Below are 19,662 nucleotides of genomic sequence, written 5' to 3'. Positions count from 1 at the left end.
AGTAGCGTGCCCACGGGTCCCAAATCCTGTTGGCTGTAATCCTTTGAGATGGATAGCTAGGTTCAGTGAACGAAGCTCAAGGGGCCGGCCTTTAGGTTAAGAGAAAGTCCGGACCTCCAGGTTCCCAGTCCTAGGTACTACGGCACTCATTCACAGGAGGTGGTGCGTGCAGGCTTAGGGTACGGAACCAGGCTAAGCGGCTACACGGCTCCGGACCTCCCCGGAGAATGAGTGCGCTTCCCTGAACCTGCAGGTTCCCAGGGGTCCGAACCCCTCTCTTCCATGAGGGGTCTCGAGCTAAGTCACTAACTAGCCAACTCAATTCGGACCACAATCACCGCACAAGAGTAAGAAGCCACGTGGGGGTTAGCGCAACAGAATGCGTAAATTAAAATTGGAATGTAACATCCTTAGAGGCGAACTGAGAATAAACTTTTCCTTTATAACTAGATGTACATGAGATGTGCGATGTAAGCCAGAACACGGGTTTATGAGGCCGGAGCTGTCCGGACCTCCGGGCCCCCAGTCTTAGGTACTACGGTACTCGCCCTAGGGAGGTAGAGCATGCAGGCTTAGGGTACGGAACCAGGCTAAGCGGCTACACGGCTCCGGACCTCCCCGGAGGGTGAGTACGCTTCCCTGAACCTGGTTCGCAGAGGTCCGGACCCCTCCACGGGGGAGGCTCACCGGACTGGACCACACGGAAGTACTACCTAGTTACAAAGGAAAATGTTTTATTCCCTGCTGGGCCTCTAAGGGTAGGACTTACAGAGATGTAGAGTCGGGGGTGCGACCGGAGTCGGCTTTCCGCCGGAGAGAGCCACCAGAGTCGGCTTAGTGCGACCGGAGTGGGCTTTCCGCCGGAGCGGGCTTGGTGCGACCGGAGTCGGCTTTCCGCCGGAGCGGGCTTGGTGCGACCGGAGTCGGCTTTCCGCCGGAGCGGGCTTGGTGCGACCGGAGTCGGCTTTCCGCCGGAGCGGGCTTCCTCTCATGAGTGAGGTATGCTGCGAGCTGGGATTTGTCGCTCCGCCGCTCGCAGCTTGTGAGGGGGCCCTTGACGGGCGCCCTGACTCTTGCCGACGTGCAGCGCGCGCCGCTGCCGACGGTGGCTGCTCCACGGGCACGGTTGCCCCTGGCGCAGGAAGGCGAGAGGCGTGTGGCGCGGATGACGCCACACCCTCCGTCATCTCCACGTCGTCGTGGTGGTGGGAGTGCTCAACCACCCGAGCCATGGAGATGGGCAAGAGATGAGCTAAAACTAGCTAAAGCCCCCCTACCTGGCGCGCCAAATGTCGTGGTGCTGCAAACCACGGCCGGGTGGCGGAAGGCACCCGCCCTAGCCCAGAGGGTGTGTACTCAGGGGGTAGCTAGTCTTAGATCGATCTCCCTTCAGAACACAAGAAACACAGCAGGATTTAGAGTGGTTCGGGCCGCCGGAGCGTAATACCCTACATCCACTGTGTGTTGTATTGCCTTCCCACAAGCGTGAGGAGGTGCGAGAGCTTGAGTCTGTATTGTGGAGATGATGTGTGAACCTCCTCTGCTGGCCTTGGCTCTTGCCCAGCCTGAGGTTTTCTAGCGGCGCTCCCTCCTTTTATAGATCAAGGGGGAGCGGATACATAGGACGTCGATGCCCCGACAGGTGGGCCCAACGTGAATGCGGCTACAGTGGTAGCGAATCTTTCCTTCGATATGCGTACTGCTGCTCTCCTGTCACAGGGGTCTTCTCTTGTTCCGTCAGCTAGGTGCCCGTTGGAGTAGCGTAGCTTGCGGCGTGGCCTGCTGAGGCTATTATGTAGCGTCATAATGGGTGAAGCCGAGCCGTCGTATCCGACTGTTACGGCAGACTGGCAGACGCGGCATGGGCGGCGCCATCGGCTCCACTGCCTTGGTAATACGCGATCAATAGTGCCGACTGACAAAAGCTGCCTCGTGCCCAGAGGCAGCAGATCCCGCCTCAACCACTCGCACTTAATGCGGGTGGGTGAGGGAGCTTCCAGCGGAAGGCTGGCGCCCGCGCCCGCGTCTGCGTGACACGTGGCGGCTCCGGACCCCACCCGAGCAGCTTGCTGAGCCGAGAGCTCACGGGGGTCCGGATAGGCACGTGGAGGTCCCGGACCCGCCTGCGGGAGTCCGGATGGCACGTGGAAGTCCCGGACCCGCCTGCGGGGGTCCGGGTCCGCAGCCACAGGTGCTGAGCATTTCCACCTCTGGGACACGTGGTGACACCGGACCCGTCCCCAAACGGGAAGCGGGTCCGGGACCGTTGGTCCGGTGAGATGGAGTCGGAACCCAGGAGTCCGGCTGCTCAGCTCCTTAGGGCGTAGTTACGGATAACTACGCGAGTCTTGGCACAGTAGGAGTGGGTACCCCAGTTGTAGGGTACCGACAGTAGGCTTCACTTTGCCGGAAACGGCACCTCAATTCACAGGGCATGTTTGCAAGTACAGAGTTTGTTACTTTGTTCTAAATTGCATATTGTTTTGACAAATCTGAATGTAACCATATATCTAGTGCGTAGAAAAACTATATACCTAAATTTGCGAAAACAATCTAAGAACCGGGGAGTGAACTTTTAGACCCCTCTCCCTCTGGAAGTATCCATCAATTCATTGTTACTGTGCGAAAGGCCGGGCGGCTAGTTGGCTAGCCCGGTCCGATAGCGTCGCGTCCCAACAGGTCTTTATTCGATTCTCATTAGAAGCAAATTTCCGGCTGTTAAGGTAAAAAAAACCCCTCGCTGTGCTCGCCGCGAGGTTTGGCCCTCTCGGGCATGGACCAAGGTTCAGGGGTTTTCTCTACCCAGATAAGCCGGTGTGGTTTACTCTTAATGAAAAAACAGTGGGGCCGTTTCCTCCCCGGGTAGAGTTTTTTTTTTTTCACTGTCTGCGCTGCGATTGCAGATTGCGTTACCAACTATCTGAAGGAGAAGCCTGTCCACCTGGATGTGCGTCTTGGCGGCACTCCAGGTTTCGCCGACGCCTCGCTTTGACCGGAGCCAGGAGCGCGCGTTTGATTGTGCGGTTGCGCATCCCGTGATATACGAAGGGGAATTGGCTGTTTCTGGTGATTTGATTACGGGAGGAACTCGTGATTAAGCCAGCATTTCACGCCATCCAATAAAAAAACGAAACGGGACGGAAGGGAAGGGAAAGAACTGTACTGGCCCTTCTTTGATCGAGCACGAACCACGAATCCAATCAAGCAGGTCGTAAACAACAGGGTCCGTCAGAGACTCTCTCGGAGTAGGTTGGTTCCTCCTCGCCGAAGCCGCGATTTCCGGAGTGGTGGATGCGGCCGTGAGCCAGGAGCCTCTGGAGGACGACGCGTCGGCCGGAGGGAAAGCACAAAGCAGGCTGGCAAGTGGGAAGCTAAGCACATGGGACCACCGAAACGAGCTGCCCCAGTCTGCATAGCCACCACGTAGGCTTTGCGACTTGAGCCGGACACGATCCGCCACGTGCACGAGCGGCGCCCCTGAACTGCCCAACCAGCTGGTTGCTTCCTTCCCGGCGCTAGCTAGCGCGAGGCCCCACCGCGACACGATTCGCGGCGCAGACGCGGATGAAAAGAAACCAGCAGGGTCGGTATGGTGGTAACGCCCCAGCCCCCAGAAGCCTTCGTTGATGCGCATGAGAGATGGATTGTTCCAGCAGAGAAAATGCGGCCGCTGCAGCGCTGCTTGCACCTCGATCTTTACCTGTTCTGCTCGGCCGCTCCTGGGAGCTCGCCGTTTACGACGATGTTCAGCTCACAGGAATACAGGATCCTTTCCTTTCCTGTAAGAGTAAGACCGCCGACTGGCCTAGTAAAGAAAAGGTTGTCAGACGCGCGAAGGACTCGGCTCGGCGACCATGCCCGCTCCCACACGCATGCACGAGCACGACCAGCGCGGGTAACGTACGTCGCCGAGAGTTTACCGCGATAATAAAGACGGCAAGTTGCGATTGCGAGCCCATGAAAAGAAGGGAAAAAACGGAGATCGCGAAAAGCAGGCGGCGTCGCAGCGGAGCGGATAAAAATCCCTCTCAGCTCGCGAGCGGCGGTGGAAGCGCGTGGACCCCGTCCGCCCGGGCCCCCCGACAGCCGTCGCGTCGTGAGGCTCGTGCATGGCTCCGAGCGGGACCCGGAGCGGAGGCGGCGGAAAAGAAAAAGAAAAAAACCACGATTCGCGGCGCGGTCGCCGTCGCCGGGGTGGCGCGCCAGCCAGCCGGCCAGGGCCGCGGACCGGGACAGGCGGACGGGGACCGGGGCGTACAAGCCCCCCCCTGCTGCGCTCGCCGCCCGCGCGAGCAGCAGCAAGCCGGCGGGGCGCGTGCGCGGTCGGAGGCCATGGCTGCCTTGCCTGCGGCGGGGTCGACGGGGAGATCGCAGGTAATCGTGGGACGTCACGGTTGCGGCCACTGTTGGGCCATGTGCCCATGTGAGGTGCACCGAGGGCGCCGCCGAAAGTGGTGACCGAGATGGCGAGACCGATGTCGACGGCGCGGCAGGGGATGGATGGATGGGTTGCTCGGACCTGGGCTGGGGGTGGTCGGGCGCGGTAGTCAAGGCTGACCCGGTGTCGTCGAATGCCCTATTCGCTGTGCTGGTGCTGGAGGCTACTATTAGAGTAGTGTGAAAGAAAAATATGAGAGAAAAATATTATTGATTGGTTGGTAGCTGGAGGCTGTTACTGGAGTGGTGTGAAAGAAAAACACTACTGGCTGGCTGGAGGCTGCTGGAGCATAACAGCATCAAAAGCGGTAGGAGATTGGTACGTGTAGCATGGCATGCATGCAAACGGATCACGTCAAGACAAGGGGGCTCGTGCGTAAGGCCCTGTTTAGTTCCCAAAAATTTTCACCCAAAAATTTTCACCTCCCATTTAAATATATGTATAAAACATTAAATATAATTAAATAATAAAACTAATTATACAGTTTGGATATACACGACGAGACGAATCTTTTGAGTATAATTAATGTATGATTAGCCATAAGTGCTACAGTAATCCACATGTGCTAATGATGCGGTCAAAGGTCTCAAAAGATTCGTCTCGCGGTTTCCAGGTGAGTTCTGAAATTAGTTTTTTAATTAGTGTCCGAAAAACCCTCCCGACATCCGGTCAAAGAGATGATTTGACATCCAAAAAATTTTACCTGGGGAACTAAACGCCCCCTAAGCCGATCGATTATTAACTCATCACTTCTAGACGTTCGTTGGGGCTCAAATGGGAAATGTCTGACGACCCACACTGGTGGCGTGTAGTACATCTGATAAGAGAAAGTAGCAGGAGAAAACGCAGGTGGCACGGCAAGCGGCACTAAGGATGGATTCGGATGTCTGAACATCTGAATTATCCGTATTCGTATCCGCTTAAAACGTAAATATGAATATCCGTATCCGTATTCGAATTTAATATAGATGTCATATGGATGCATCCGAATTCGATTTTAAGAACTTTTCTCTATCCGATTCCGTATTCGTATTCGAAGAATATCCGATCACATCCGTATCCATCCGTATCCGCAAAGAAAAAATGACTAGTGAGACAATCTTAAACTTATCTTTATACCTATTACTTAATGATGTACACTATTTAAATTATTTAGAAAGCTAGATAACTAATAATATATTTATTAAAATTAATAATGATATAAAAATTAACTTTAACTATTTAATATATTTATTTCATGATTAAAATTATTTAATACGAGTCAAATTAATTATTTATTTAATGATAAAATCTTTTTTATATATATCGTAATTATTAAGTATTTAAATATTTATTTATTTTACATTTATAATTAGTATTATATATTTAATATAAAAGCTATGCATAGATAATTATATTTTTTTTTTATTAGCTATCTCCTAATCCTTTACTCCCTACTTGTATAATGATTTTGATCTGCTATAAAATTATTGAAAAAATAAATATACTTATGATAGCTCTATGTTTCAAATCGAGAAGGTATCCGGATTCGTATCCGGATTCGAACTATCCGTTTTGTATTCGTATCCGATGAGATCCGCATTCGTATTCGTATCCGGATTAAAATGTGGTAAAAGGTGACATCCGGATCCGATTTCATCCGTATCCGATCCGAATCCATCCTTAAGCGGCACACTACTCCGGTTCTTGCTTGTACTCGTTACTAGTATTGCAGAACAAAGACCTACATGCTACTGCCTAAGGCCTCTATGACCGACTAGGCGGCTGAGGCTGGCGGCACCCCTGCGGCGCGGAGTCGAGTCCTAGAGACGCGAATTTCCGATGTCGTGGGGTAAAAAATTCCTCTTGCTGGTGGGTCAAGGTTCGGAAGTTTTTCGGTCGGGTTGAGAAACGAGGCAGTCGTTTTCTTTTAATGAATCACGGGTGGGGACTGTTTCAACCCCGATCGAGTTTTTTTCAGTCGCGAAAAAAACCTACATGCTACTGTTATGCTGGGTAAACTCCACGCTCTGTATGATCGTCGGCGTCTGCGATGTCGTCCTCCCGTTTCCATTTGTCACGAAAATAGAAGAGACGAAAGGAAGGAACACGACACCAGACCAGCCACGTACGCAGGCGACCGATCCTTCCCAAAGCCGGTCGGGTCCAGACCGCCAGACGGTGCGCCGCTGCTGCGCCTGCGCACGCCCGCGTACGCACGTGGCGGTGCTGCCGCCGCTCTGGCAGAAGCGACGCGCGGCCACCTACGACCCGGCTACCCGGGCGCCGCAGCCCAGCAGCGCAGGCAGTTAGCGAGCCAGGCCAGGCGCAAAGGATGGATTCGGATGTCTATTCGAATGTCAGATTTTTGATCATTTTTCTTCGGTTATGAACAAATAAGATGTAGAATTTACTATGTAAATTCATAGTCTTGTACTTAACATTGATCTTGTAAAGATTCAAAAAAACTAAACCTCAAATTTATCATATATATTCTCAAATAATAGATATAAAAATTCGAATACGGATCGGATACGGATACGAATCTTTTTTCACCTTTTTAATTGTAGGGAGCAAATAATACATAAAAAAATTTATACAAAATTTTATTCTTATGTGTAATAATATGCTTGATATTATAAAAAAAGATTAGCATAAAATTTTAAGCATATTTATTTTAAAATATCAAATTTATTCTAAGAATTCGGATGTTTAGATTCATCCTAGGCGCAAGCCTATCCGGCAATCCCTTCGTATGAGCCGTACCCTTTGTCCCAACCCGGTGCGGGCCCCACTGCACTGCACGCTCTGTACACGCGGTACGCCGCACGCAGCCCAGACCCCGCGCCGCCTCCGCCTCTGCCTCCGCCTCCGGCCCGGGCAAAAGTGAAAAGTCGCCTTCCCGTGGCGAGACCGCAGCAGAGAAATGCGCACGAGCGCGCCTTGCAGCTACCTTTTTCACGCAGCGACGCGACGGCCTCGGCTGGCCTCGCGCGCCCGTGGCGGCGTCGCGCGCGCGCGCCTGGGCGTGCAGCTGGGCGGCGCACGGGGCGTTCGTGCGGCGCTGGGACGGGGCCTTGGCTGGCTCCGGCTGCCTGGCGCGCGAGGCCGGACTCCGGAGCGCAAGGCTAGAATAAAGCCGGTTTGTCCCTGTCCCCCTCTCGTCCCCTCGCTCTCCGGCGCTGGGCATATGGCGTCACCCGCGCGGCTGTCCTCGTCCGGCCGATCCCCCTCCCCCTCGCCCGGTCGCATCGCGTCGCTGCCTCTTTCTCTCTCCACCCTCTGGATATGAGCTGTCACCGAGGCCGATGCGGGTGCGCGCGCGCGCAGCCGGACGGAGGCGCCGCGCCAGCGCCACCCATGCGAGGCGAGGCGGCGGCGCAGACATGCCATGCACGGATGCACCACCACTCGCCGTCCTCGCCACGCCAGGAGCAGTACCACCAGTTAGTGTCGTGTCTGTCCGCAGCGGCACCTCCTTTTCGCTTGTCTATCCGGGAGGTGCACCTACCGGTTTCGTGATAAGAAAAGAAACCCATTTGTTTTTTTTGTTTTCCGTCGCCAGTCAGTGATCAGATAGAGTGGGGAAATAGTTTACTTGCTTAGAAATAAAAGAGCATAATGATATAATATTCCGGGAAATCTATCCGTCCGCAGGCGGCTGCGCGCCCGCCGAGACCCAGGTAGCGCAGCGAGCAACTCCCTGACCCTGAGCTGTATATGAATGGCGTCGCCTCTCCCCTGATCCCCAAATGTCCCCGGCCCGGCCCCCCCTGCTTCCGTCTTAAACCCTGCATAAGCCTCGTCCTCCCCACCCCCACCGTCGAGCCTCCGTCTCCTCCTGCCCGCCCGCTTCTTGCTCCTTCCTAGTTCTCACGAGGGCACCGGGAGACCGCCGGCAGGACGGAGCGAGGCGGCGCGGGCGCGAGCAGGAAGAAGAAGCGCGCAGCTGCTGGCTCGGTCGGTCGCTTCCCGGTGAGAGGAAAGCTCGTCGCGCCACCTCGACGCCCATCGCCACGCCTCGCGCTCGCTCTCCTCCCGGAGCCGGGAGACGCCCGCAGGGATTGCCGTCGATCCTGGTAAGAGCCTTTTTCCCAATCTTTTCTGCTTCAGCATCGATGTGACTACTTGCAGCTCGATTCTTGCTTTGAAATATGTACGAGCATGTGGCTAATCGGTCGACTTAAAAAGAACACGAGCATGCACGCGCTTAATCACTTCCTGCATCATGCTTCCGGTACGGTGAGCTGAGCTCAACGCTCCTAGTCCTAGCTCGCGCGCTGCACCGGTTAACCATCCATGGCGCCCGCACGAGCCTGCGTCCACCGGCGGCCTGCCTGCCTGGTGCCTGCCACACATGTTCTTGACTTGACCCTCCAGTTCTTCCCTTGACGCCGACAAAGGCGAGAAGCCGAGGCGGAGGGAGGAGAGGCGCGGAGAGGGGACGGGGAGGGGTGCAGGGTAGGCAGGCAAGGCAGCCATGGCGCCCGCCCGCGGCGCAATGCGCGTCGTGTCGTACTCGTACGTGTCAGCAGGCGCAGGCGCAGGCGCAGGCGCAGGCGCAGGCGGGCAGACACGCAGGCGGCGTCTCTCGGCTGGCGCCTGGCGCGTCCTTTCCCCCACAGCTGGCGCCCGGGTGGCTACGGATATCCGCCTACGTCGGCGACCCGATTTTAATTTAGGCTCTGGATTTTTACCCGTAAATTTCGTAAACATAAAAAAATGTCAATATTTTGATATATATATAGAGTACTAAATGAAATCTATTTACAAAACTTTGGGCTGTAAATCACGAGACGAATCTAATGAGCTTATTTAATCCATAATTTGCAACAGTGATGCTACAGTAATTATCCACTAATTATAAATTAATCATAAATTAATTAGCATCGTTAGATTAGTCTCGCGATTTACAACTTATCGGTAAAAAAGTTTTGTAAATAGATTTTTTTTTAGTACTTCAAATTAGTAAGATTCGATGGCAATGGAACTAAACACGGCCATAGCCGTGCGAGGTTAGCTTTATCCTCTCCTCATGCTAACAGAAACTTAATTGAGTCAGTGGGCCCCGCCGCTGCTAATTGCGTCGCGACGAGGGCAGGAAGGTTGCTGGGACGGTGCGGCCAGTATTGAAAGGCCTCTCCGGCCTTTGGTTTAAAGGCGGCGGCTGCTGCTGCTGTGCTAGCCCTCCTGGTTTAGCCCTCCTGGTTTCGCAGAGGTTTGTGTGGCGCTGTTTAGTTTAAGCGCAAAAAAATTTTTTGTTGGAATTTTACTAATTTAAAGTATTAAATGAAGTCTATTTATAAAATTTTTTTCACAGATGGGTTGTAAATCGCGAGATGCTAATTAATCTATGATTAATAAATAATTAGCGAATGGTTACAGTAGCATCACTATTGCAAATTATGGATTAAGTAGGCTCATTAGATTTGTCTCGTGATTTACAGCCCATCTATGCAAAAAGTTTTGTAAATAGACTTCATTTAGTACTCTATGTATGTGTCAAAATATTGAATGTGACGGTTTTTTTTGCGTTTACGGGATTTATGGGGTGGGAACTAAACATGGCCTGTATCGTTCCAAGCAGAAGCAGATGCCTGCGACCTCGAGAAAGAAATCGAGGTTGTGTTCACTTCCCCCGAACTCCTCCAAACTTTCCATCACATTAAAATCACATCGAAACATTAAATATGGTAAATGACCTATGTATGAAGTACTAAATGTAGGTAAATAAAAAAACTAATTGCATAGTTTTGATATACGTTGCGGGACGAATCTTTTAAGCCTAGTTAGTCTATAATAAAATAATATTTACCACAAATAAACAAAAATGCTACAATGTGTTATAGTGTGTGATTTTTTCCACCCGCTTTTCGCGGATCTAATCACACCCCGAACAGCGGGGTTGTGTGGGAAAGGAAAGGAGGAGGAGAAAAGGGTGCCTCGATTCGGTTCGGTGCTCGGAACTGCAAACAACCCGGGTGCTCCCTGACAAGCTCGTCAATCAATCACGCATGGTTGCGGCTTGTCGTAGAAGGGGACAAGCGTCTTTGTCCCCTTCCAGCCTCTTTACTTGCCTGAATTTGCTGGCTCCGCAACAATATTTGTTTCTTTCCCTTAAATAAAGAGCAGCTTCTTTTTCATGGTAGGGTACAGGGAGAGGAACTGGTATGACCCCATGAACTCGTGCATTCACATACTATGGCCCCGTTTAGTTCCCAAAAAATTTTACACAGTATCTGTCACATCAAATTTTCGGACACATACATGAAGCATTAAATGTAGTCGAAAAATAACTAATTATACAGTTTAACTAATTACCACGAGCTGAATCTTTTAAACCTAATTAGTTCATAATTTGACATTATTTGTCAAGTAACAACAAAATATGCTACAGTACCCATAAAAAACTTTTTCATCATCTAAACACACCCTATGTAGTAGAACGAAAAGTTGAGAATATATCTTTATCGGAAACAGACAACAAAATATGGCACTGGAGTGGAGTTTTATTAGGAGGTTGACTGCCTGGCTTTGCCCTAATGCCCTTCCAAATGGATCAGCAGGGTGTGGCCTAGCTGCTCCCAACCTGAAAGCAGTAGTACTACAGCACGACAGTCCAAGGCTGTTTTTTCCCCCAATGGGGCTGTTTGTCTGAAACTCTCAATCAGAGGTCCGAATGGAAGACGCTAGGGGCGGTAGCACCAGCGTCGCTTGCTATGGCGTTTCAGTTCGCGGAAAGTTGGGTGAAAAGTCACTGTAGTATGTTTCGTTGTTATTTGACAAATAATGTCCAATTATAAACTAATTAGACTTAAAAGATTCATCTCGTGCTAATCAGTTAGACTGTGTAATTAGTTATTTTTTTCAACTACATTTAATGCTGTGTATGTGTCGAAAGATGGAAAAATTTTGGGAACTAAACGGGGCCTATGACTCTCTAGCTAGGTAACAGCTGGCGCCTGCCTGGTGTCTTGCGCACGCACCAGAAGGGCGGGGGGGCACCTCCTGACAGGAACGTGTCATGACGGGAATACGCGTCTGCTGATCCCCGATCATCATTACGAGCCATAATACGCCCGGGCGACGTGATACTGACCCGTATGATTCGGGCGGCGAACCGTAGCTTTCCTGCATGTTCAGACAGGATTATGATTTGTGAGAGCTACTATATAATTGGTTTGAGGTATGCTATGGTTATATATAGTTGTTACGTATTTAATCATGGAGCAGCTTATCTTCAGTTATCGACGGTGTGCTGTGCACAATATAGAAAGCACAGTGTTTGGAACTCTGAACGCAAACGTTTCTAATACTTGTAGATAAGGATTGCTACCTTAGTTTATTTGCTCTGAGCCTCTGACCAATCTCGTACGTCTGCAGTTGTTTTAAGCTCAACTGGGAAGACAAGGTCAACAAACTCGTACTAAGCTGCGAGCCTGCAACTTAAAACTCTTCAAACCCTCGCAGTTCCTATCTGAGACCTTGTCTTCTCCAATGTCATTACTCCCAACAAATTTTTTATAGTAGCAAATAGAACCTTCGGATAAGTTCCAAATGGCATCACTGGAAACAAACAAAACCGTCAATTAACTGACGATCAGTATGTTGTATAAACTGGAGAAAGGTAGCAGGCCTCCATAAGAGTGAAAATATAATGGGTGCAGCAGTAGTAGGACAGCACTGCTGCGAGGAATCTTGTTCTTGTAGTGCGTCTGCTTCCCTGTCCCTGAACTCACGTCCAATGGTGAATACAGAACAGGCTTCTGGGTGGAACTCAAAAGAATGCAGATCCTCTTCATTTTGGGCCCTTTTGGACCGATTTTCTAGATAGAAAAAAAAGTTCTGGAGGTTAATGGCACCTTTGACCTTGTCTTGTCACGTCTACCTTTAGTTGTGTTACTAGTAGTCTAGTACTTGTGTGAAGTAGCTGGGCACTATCTCAAGACCGGGCTTTTGGCCGGGTGATAGTGATCTTCCATGAAACTGACCTCTGAACCAACGGACACAGCTGTAAAAAAAGTCAGCTTTTACCCTAGCATAGGAGCAGGAAGTGCTCGTCTTACATACACTTTCTTCCTGAATTTCAGCAAGAAAACACGGCAAGGAAATACCAGTAGTGAGCCAGAGTGCGAAGAAGATGATGATGGCTGAAGTGGCCAATCACAGCAAGAGGAACCACACCGACAGCTACTTCAGCGGGAAGGCCGTCGTCACCACCACCAGCTCGGAGGAGTTTGGAAGCATGACCTCGAAGAAGCCGAGGAACACGAGCCCAAGGACGTCTCCAGTGTCACCGAAGGTACGTCTGCTGTCAGTGTCGCGCATCTCGTGCAATCTTCCACCAGGGTTGTTTGTCTGAAGCTTTCTTGCTGTGATCGAGCAGGAGAAGAAGGACAAGATCGGCGAGAGGGTCGCAGCGCTCCAACAGCTAGTGTCACCGTTTGGGAAGGTATTCAGTTCTGCAAATTTTCCTCTGCATTTCTGCTTCGATCCCTCATCTCTGCAACCTCAGAAACCATGTTTGCTTCTTTGCCGCAGACGGATACGGCGTCTGTTCTGCAGGAGGCGTCAGGGTACATCAAGTTCCTGCACCAGCAGCTCGAGGTCTTAATTTCAGTGACCGCACAAGGCACTATGATCTTCAGTTCGCTGTTCCTTCATTTCAGCTCATGGAAAATGCTCCAAACTTTTGCAGGTCCTTAGCTCCCCCTACATGCGTGCTCCTCCGGCCGCCGGCGCCGCGCCTGAGGTGAGATCTCGCCGTCCCTCATGTCCCCTGAAGTCTGAATGCAATCTTGCCGTCCTTCCATTTCCATACGATACATTGGGGTTATCGTATTGGTATTGAAGGCCAGTACAAATTACAGTTCTGAATTTTGACATCCCGTTCGGCACGTTGTTCAGGATCCCGAGCACTACAGCCTCCGGAACCGCGGGCTGTGCCTGGTGCCGGTGGACCTGACGCTGCAGCTGACCCAGAGCAACGGGGCCGACCTGTGGGCGCCGGCGAACACGACCAGGCGCCGGTGAGGAGCGAGCTCGCCCACCTCGCCGGGAGCACAGCAGCCGGTCCGGTCTCTGGTCTGCCACCGGAGGAAACCGAGGAAGTCCTACAGCATCTGCATGTGCAGGGTCTGACCCCATTCGATCTCCTAACAAGAAACTAAGCGAGCGTCAACCTCCGCTTGTATTATACTACTAGTGACCTGTCTGTATGCCTCTGTCTGATCCCCTCTGGGCACCGTATATGTACGATCAGATGTGGCTGGGAACCGCGTCTCCATGTGATATGTATGTATGTGTTCAGTGCCATGTCAATTAGCAGCCTGTTGCCGTCGTCAGCAACTGAAGCGGCAGTTTTTAAGGCCAGTCACTCTGATGGTGTGGTGCTCTAGGTTCTGCTGTTGTGCACTTGTGCTGAAGCTGAACTGCAGCTTCAGGCGGGGCAGAGCCTAAATGCCGCGCGTCGTCTGTGAATGTGGCAATTTCTGAACATGCAGATCTTTTCGCGCTGAAAAGTGGAATGACGCGTCATGAGCATGTTGTTGGGCACCCTCGACCCTCGAGGGCAAGTTCTGAAGAAAAAGTTTATGAATACAACTCCATTGCATTGCTCAGGACAGAGTAACAGTTTGCACTTGCAGTATTTGGCACATACAGCAGCGTTTGTCAATAAGGGAAGCAAAACTGGAGACAGAAGGATGCCGTCTGCCTTCTGCATTTTGGAGTGTTGGCTTTCTGCACTGTCTGCTCAAAAGGCCCAACGTTGCTGGTTTCTGAATTTTCGGGTGAAGAAGGCCTTCTGAAAGCCCAACGACCTGACGGGCCAAACTGGCCCAATGTTGAGTCGAGAGCCAAGAAGCCCCTCGGATGGCTGGTACAGTGGTACTAGCCACTAGGAGTCATGCTGTCACCACCATACTATCAGTGCTGGTGTTTTTTTTTTTGATAGGTATCAGTGCTGGTGTTGGATGAGAAGTTGAATCAAACCACAGCGGACAGCTCTGTTGGTCTAACCGCTGTACCGACGAAGCGCACTGTGCCGCATTCATTTTTGTTTTTGAAAACTAACTGTGCCGCATTCATAGACGGCGACCGAGCGAGCACACTGTTGGGGAATGGGGAGGGGTCCGGCGCGCGTAGATGGGCTTGCCCTACATCAGCGAGGGCGGGGCGGAGCAACCCTGGCCACAATTCTGACCGGCAGGGCCCCCAACAGCGACTGTTCCAGAGACCAGGTCACGGATCTACTCCCGTCCTCCCTCTCTCCAGTGTCAAGTCACGACTTTCAATTGCTCCGGACGAATCGTCCCACTCCCACTGACTTGCAATGGGTAGCTTTTTATTAGCTCAAAGATCATTACATAGAGTATACCAGAGAAACTCTGGTGGTACATAAAACCAAGACTTTTCAACTAATTGATCAGCAGATCGTGCCAACACATGTGCTACCTCATTACAATATCTACTAGTATGAACAAAAGAGAGAGCAACAGTAGGAATACATGCCATCTTCTTGATGTCCTCAACAATGATCCCTGTATTGGATCGATCCAAAGTTTTGGAATGAAGCTTCTGGACCAATGATAGGCAATCAGATGCAATTATGGCACGTTTATAATTGAGTCCCAAAGCAAAGTTTACAGCTTGCCTAAAAGCAAAAGCCTCTGCAAGTTCTGGCTCAATGATCCTGTCCAAACCCTGTCTGTAAGCAGCCAGGAACTCACTTTTGTGATTTCTGATTACAATACCCATCCCCATGCGATTAGCCCTTTGGAACACTGCTGCGTCAACATTTACCATCACCCATCCTTCCGGCGGTGGATCCCATTTTTTACGCCTAGGAGAATCACACCTGTTGGACGGAATAGGCTTAAACATATGCAACAGCACCATATCAACATATGCTAAAATCTTTTCAGCTATGCAATGAGGATGTACTTCATTCTTACCATTCCGCACCGCACTTCTAGACTCCCAAATATGCCAAATTGCTATGACAAGGATAGTGGCCTCCATTTCTGTACAGCCTGCCAACATTTGAGAAATCCAGTCCCTGGGTGACACAAAATATTTGACTAAACTTTTGAAACCCGATCTCTTCTTCAATTCCCTCCATATTTCAGCCACATATTGACAGGAGATAAAAGTGTGTTCAATGGTCTCATGTCTCCCACAGTGACAACAAAAGTCACAAGTAGATATGTTCCTCCTTCTGAGTTGTTGTCCTGTTGGAAGACAGTCATGTGCAAATCACCATAAAATAATTTTCATCTTTGGTGGAGCGTTTATACTCCATATCCGCTTCCATTCTTCTGCAATAGCAGCTTGATTTGATGAACCTCCTTTGCCGTTGACACTCTCCTTTAAGTAAGCAGCCACACATTTAACCATGATATAGGCTGATTTAACCGTGTAAGCACCCGTCTTGGTATATGGCCAAGAAACAAAATCAGAGACCCGGTTGTGGCTAAGAGGTATATTTAAAATATGTTCAACATCAGCAGGATTAAAGCATATGCGTATCAGCTCCACATTCCATTGTTTAGATGACTCGTCAATTAAAGAGCTCACCTTGAGATCATCAGACATTTGAACAATAGGATGGATAGGATGACAAGGTACACTAGGGACCCATCTATCTTTTATAATTCTAATTTCTTTTCCATCACCTACTCGCCAAAAAATACCACGCTCCAGAAGACTTTTCCCAAACATTAAGCTTCGCCATGTAAAAGAACATGATCTTGTGACACCTGAATCCATAAAGGAACACTTCGGATAATATCTCCCTTTAAGGACCCTTGCACACAAAGAATCAGGTGATGTCAAAAGTCTCCAACATTGGCGGCCAAGCATTGCCTGATTAAAGAGCTTCATATCTCTAAAACCCATACCTCCCAAGAATTTTGGAGTTGTCAACCAGTCCCAAGAACGCCAATGCATTTTCTTTTTGCCCCCCTCGAAGCCCCACCAATGGTTTGATATTGTAGCTCTCAAATTTTCGCAAATACTATCAGGGAGCCGAAAACAACTCATGACATATGTGGGAATGGCCTGTGCCACTGATTTAAGCATTATTTCCTTCCCTGCTCTAGACATTGGCCTATCATTCCAACCTTGTACACGTTTTCACATTCTTTCAGAAATAAAATTAAAAGTATTCACTTTTGATTGGCCCACATAGGTTGGCATGCCAAGATAAGTAGATTGGAGAGCCACATTATACACATTCAGAGAATTCATTACCTTCTGTTTAATTTCAGCAGGGCAGTGATGGCCAAAAAACAAGTATGATTTCTGTAGATTAATCCTTTGCCCCGATGCTTGGCTATATGTCTGCAAAACATATTTTAAAGAGTTAACTCCCTTTTCATCAGCACGTGTGAAGAAAATAGTGTCATCTGCAAATAGAAGATGAGAAATAGCTGGCCCCGAGATGCCGTTTCTCACCCCTTTTAGACGACCTGCTTGTTCCTCCTTCTTCAATAAGCAAGAGAGGCCTTCAGCACAAAGTAAAAACAGATAGGGACTAATAGGATCACCCTATCTCAGCCCTCTAGAAGGTGTAAAAGATTCTGTTAGCTCTCCATTTACTCTCACCGAGTAACGAACTGAGGAGACATAGCGCATAACGCTTTTAATCCACCCCTGTGTGAAACCCATCTGCTGAAGGACCCCCTGCAGATTATCATATGCTTTCATCATGTCAATTTTGAGTGCAAAAAAGGAATTTTTTGCATGCTGTCGTCTAATGGAGTGCAAGCATTCATATGCTATAAGAACATTATCAGTAATAAGCCTTCCTGGGACAAAAGCACTTTGCTCTTCTGCAATAATATTTGGCAATAGCCTTTTCAGCCTATTAGCTAGCACTTTAGACGCAATTTTATAGAGAACATTGCATAGGCTAATAGGTCGAAAATTTGTTAAATGTTCTGGTTTAGATACCTTTGGAATGAGGACAATTGTTGTGTCACATAGACCATCTGGTATATCATCTCCTTCTAAGAAATTCCTTACAGCTTGGCAAATGTCATCATGCAGCATGCTCCAGTGTTTTTGATAAAATAATGTAGGAAAGCCATCTGGGCCTGGAGCCTTCGTTGGTCCCATCTGGAAGAGTGCCTCTTTGATTTCTTCATTTGAGTAGGCCTTACATAAGTCTTCATTAATGGCCTCATCAACTCGAGAAGGAATAGCTGCTAGAACTTGGTTCATTTCAGCATTTGGTTCAGCTGTAAATAAGTTATTGTAGAAAGACTGAACCATTTCCTTTATCTCAGCTTGGTCCTCACATTTTGACCCATCGGAACGCCGGATATATTTTATTTTGTTTGTTCTTCTCCTAGCTGTGGCCCTTGCCTGAAAAAAAGATGTATTGCGATCCCCGGCCTTAAGCCAGTCCACTCTAGAGCGTTGGCGAGCCATTATTTCTTCTCTTTCAAATAGCTCACAGAGCCTTCGTTCGATCTCTTTCCTCTTGAGAATAAGGCCTTGTGGCACTGTCATTTCTTAGCCTTGCCAAACGTTTTTCAAGTTTTCTTATCTCCTTGCGGGGAGACCCAAACGATTTTCGATTCCACTCAGCAAGGTGCCTTGCCATCTTGTTCAGGTTGGCCCATGTATTTTGTAAGTTACTTGGCCTTGCTGAAGCATCTGCCCAACATTTCTCAACTGTTTCTAGATAATCTGGTGCCCTACTCCATGCAGCTTCATATCTGAAATTATAGCTGCTCACCTCCCTGTGCCTTATGTGATTATGCTTGGAGATAGATAACATTATAGCAAAGTGGTCAGATGAAGTTGTAATAATATTTTCAACATGAACATCATCAAAAAGTTGTGTAAATTGACCATTCCCCACTGCTCTGTCCAGTCGGACTTGAATATTATGACCTTGCTGTCGTCTATTATTCCAGGTATATTTTGGCCCGCTGAAGCCCAAATCAACAAGTTGGCAATCCTCAAGGCAATCACGAAATTGTCTCATCTGGGACTCACCCCTAGCAGTAGGCCCTGTATGCTCCTCATTACTTAAAATTTCATTGAAATCACCAATGCACACCCATGGCCCCTCCCATTGGGCCCTAAGGAACCGTAACCGATCCCAAAACAAGGCTCTATTTTCTGTTCTGGGCTCTCCGTACACAAAAGTTGCTCTCCAAAATGCTCCTGACTCGTGCTTGACATAGACATCAATAAAATTTGGACATAATGATTGCAAACTCACACAATAATCCATGGACCAGAAAAGAGCAAGGCCTCCACTCCTCCCTTCACAATTAACTGCAAGGCATGCATTATAACCCAACGACCACATAAAACCTTTCACTTTTTCTTCCCTCATTTTTGTTTCCGATAAAAACAGGAGGGAGGGACGGTATTGCCTCACTAACCAGCGAAGCTCTCCCACTGCCGAGTCCCGTCCCAAGCCTCGGCAGTTCCAACTTAAAAGATTCATGGCTCTCGGCGGGGCTGCCTAGCAGCCTCCGCCGATTCTGCATAAGAGATACATGAAAACCTCATCTTCTTTGATGTCTCATCCCCACTCTCCTCCAAATCAACTTCAGAACCCAAATTGCCTCTTTGTAAAGTGAGCCGAGAAACTGGATTCGCTATAATTAGTGCCATATCATTTGTGTTAGGATCCATATCTGAATCATGATCACTATTAGCATACTTAGAAACAGAGGTCCTTGCTTGTTTACGTTTGGTCCCCCGAGACCATGAAGAGCTTGGACAAAGTTCCTTGCCTACACTCTTTTCCTCATTCACTGTTTTTTCCTTGTCTTTTTTACCAATCTCCTTAATAGCTGCCAGACGTTCCTCTCTGGCAGAGGAATTAGCACAATCCTCCATTGTGACAGGTCTTCCAGCAAAACCCCCATAGTCCCTGTCCTGTTGCCTTTGACGGTCTTCACTAGAGCCATGTTGCCCCTGGAAAAGGAACTTTGTTCAGCTGAGACTGGCTGCCTTTCCTCTGACCCCTTCCTATATTTGTTCTCCTCCTGGGCTCGGAGATCCTTTCCGTATGGCAACGAGCAAGGATAGGTTAAGCTAGCGATCTGATCCTCAAAACTCATACCTGAAAAAGGGTTTCAACAGCAAGGCTGAGTATTCTAATACTCAGCAAGACTTAACCGACAACGGGTATAAGTAACCCACCTTAGCTAGACTATGCAAGGCTTTGTAAGGCTCTGGTTTTCCTTTGCTGAAAAGCAATAAAGAGTAGGTCCTTA

At 49.3% G+C, this 19,662-nt stretch overlaps 1 protein-coding gene and 1 long non-coding RNA gene across 3 annotated transcripts; one reads left to right on the top strand and one right to left on the bottom strand.

Moving 5' to 3' along the window:
* Positions 1-8,078: 8,078 nt before the first annotated feature.
* On the top strand, positions 8,079-13,913 carry LOC120683007 (transcription factor bHLH153-like). The gene is made up of 6 exons (XM_039965020.1): positions 8,079-8,496; positions 12,508-12,719; positions 12,804-12,869; positions 12,959-13,024; positions 13,116-13,169; positions 13,325-13,913. Exons 2-6 carry the CDS (start codon positions 12,558-12,560, stop codon positions 13,448-13,450), a joined length of 474 nt encoding a protein of 157 aa, XP_039820954.1. The 5' UTR covers positions 8,079-8,496; positions 12,508-12,557; the 3' UTR covers positions 13,451-13,913.
* A 1,161-nt stretch (positions 13,914-15,074) lies between these two features.
* LOC120683947 lies at positions 15,075-17,511 on the bottom strand. 2 transcript variants are annotated; one of them, XR_005679000.1, is made up of 6 exons: positions 17,372-17,509; positions 16,874-17,101; positions 16,318-16,759; positions 15,995-16,223; positions 15,373-15,847; positions 15,075-15,275 (listed from the first exon to the last, which is right to left on the bottom strand). It is a non-coding gene; the product is annotated as an uncharacterized LOC120683947 (long non-coding RNA). The 2 variants fall into 2 exon arrangements; XR_005678999.1 differs by lacking the exons at positions 15,075-15,275; positions 15,373-15,847 and having other exon boundaries at positions 16,206-16,759; positions 17,372-17,511.
* Positions 17,512-19,662: the final 2,151 nt, after the last annotated feature.

The sequence above is a fragment of the Panicum virgatum genome, chromosome 7N, assembly GCF_016808335.1.
Source record: "Panicum virgatum strain AP13 chromosome 7N, P.virgatum_v5, whole genome shotgun sequence".
Taxonomy (NCBI): Eukaryota; Viridiplantae; Streptophyta; class Magnoliopsida; order Poales; family Poaceae; genus Panicum; species Panicum virgatum.
Note: the sequence above shows the minus strand (reverse complement) of the source record. Positions and strands in the feature narration are given on the sequence as shown.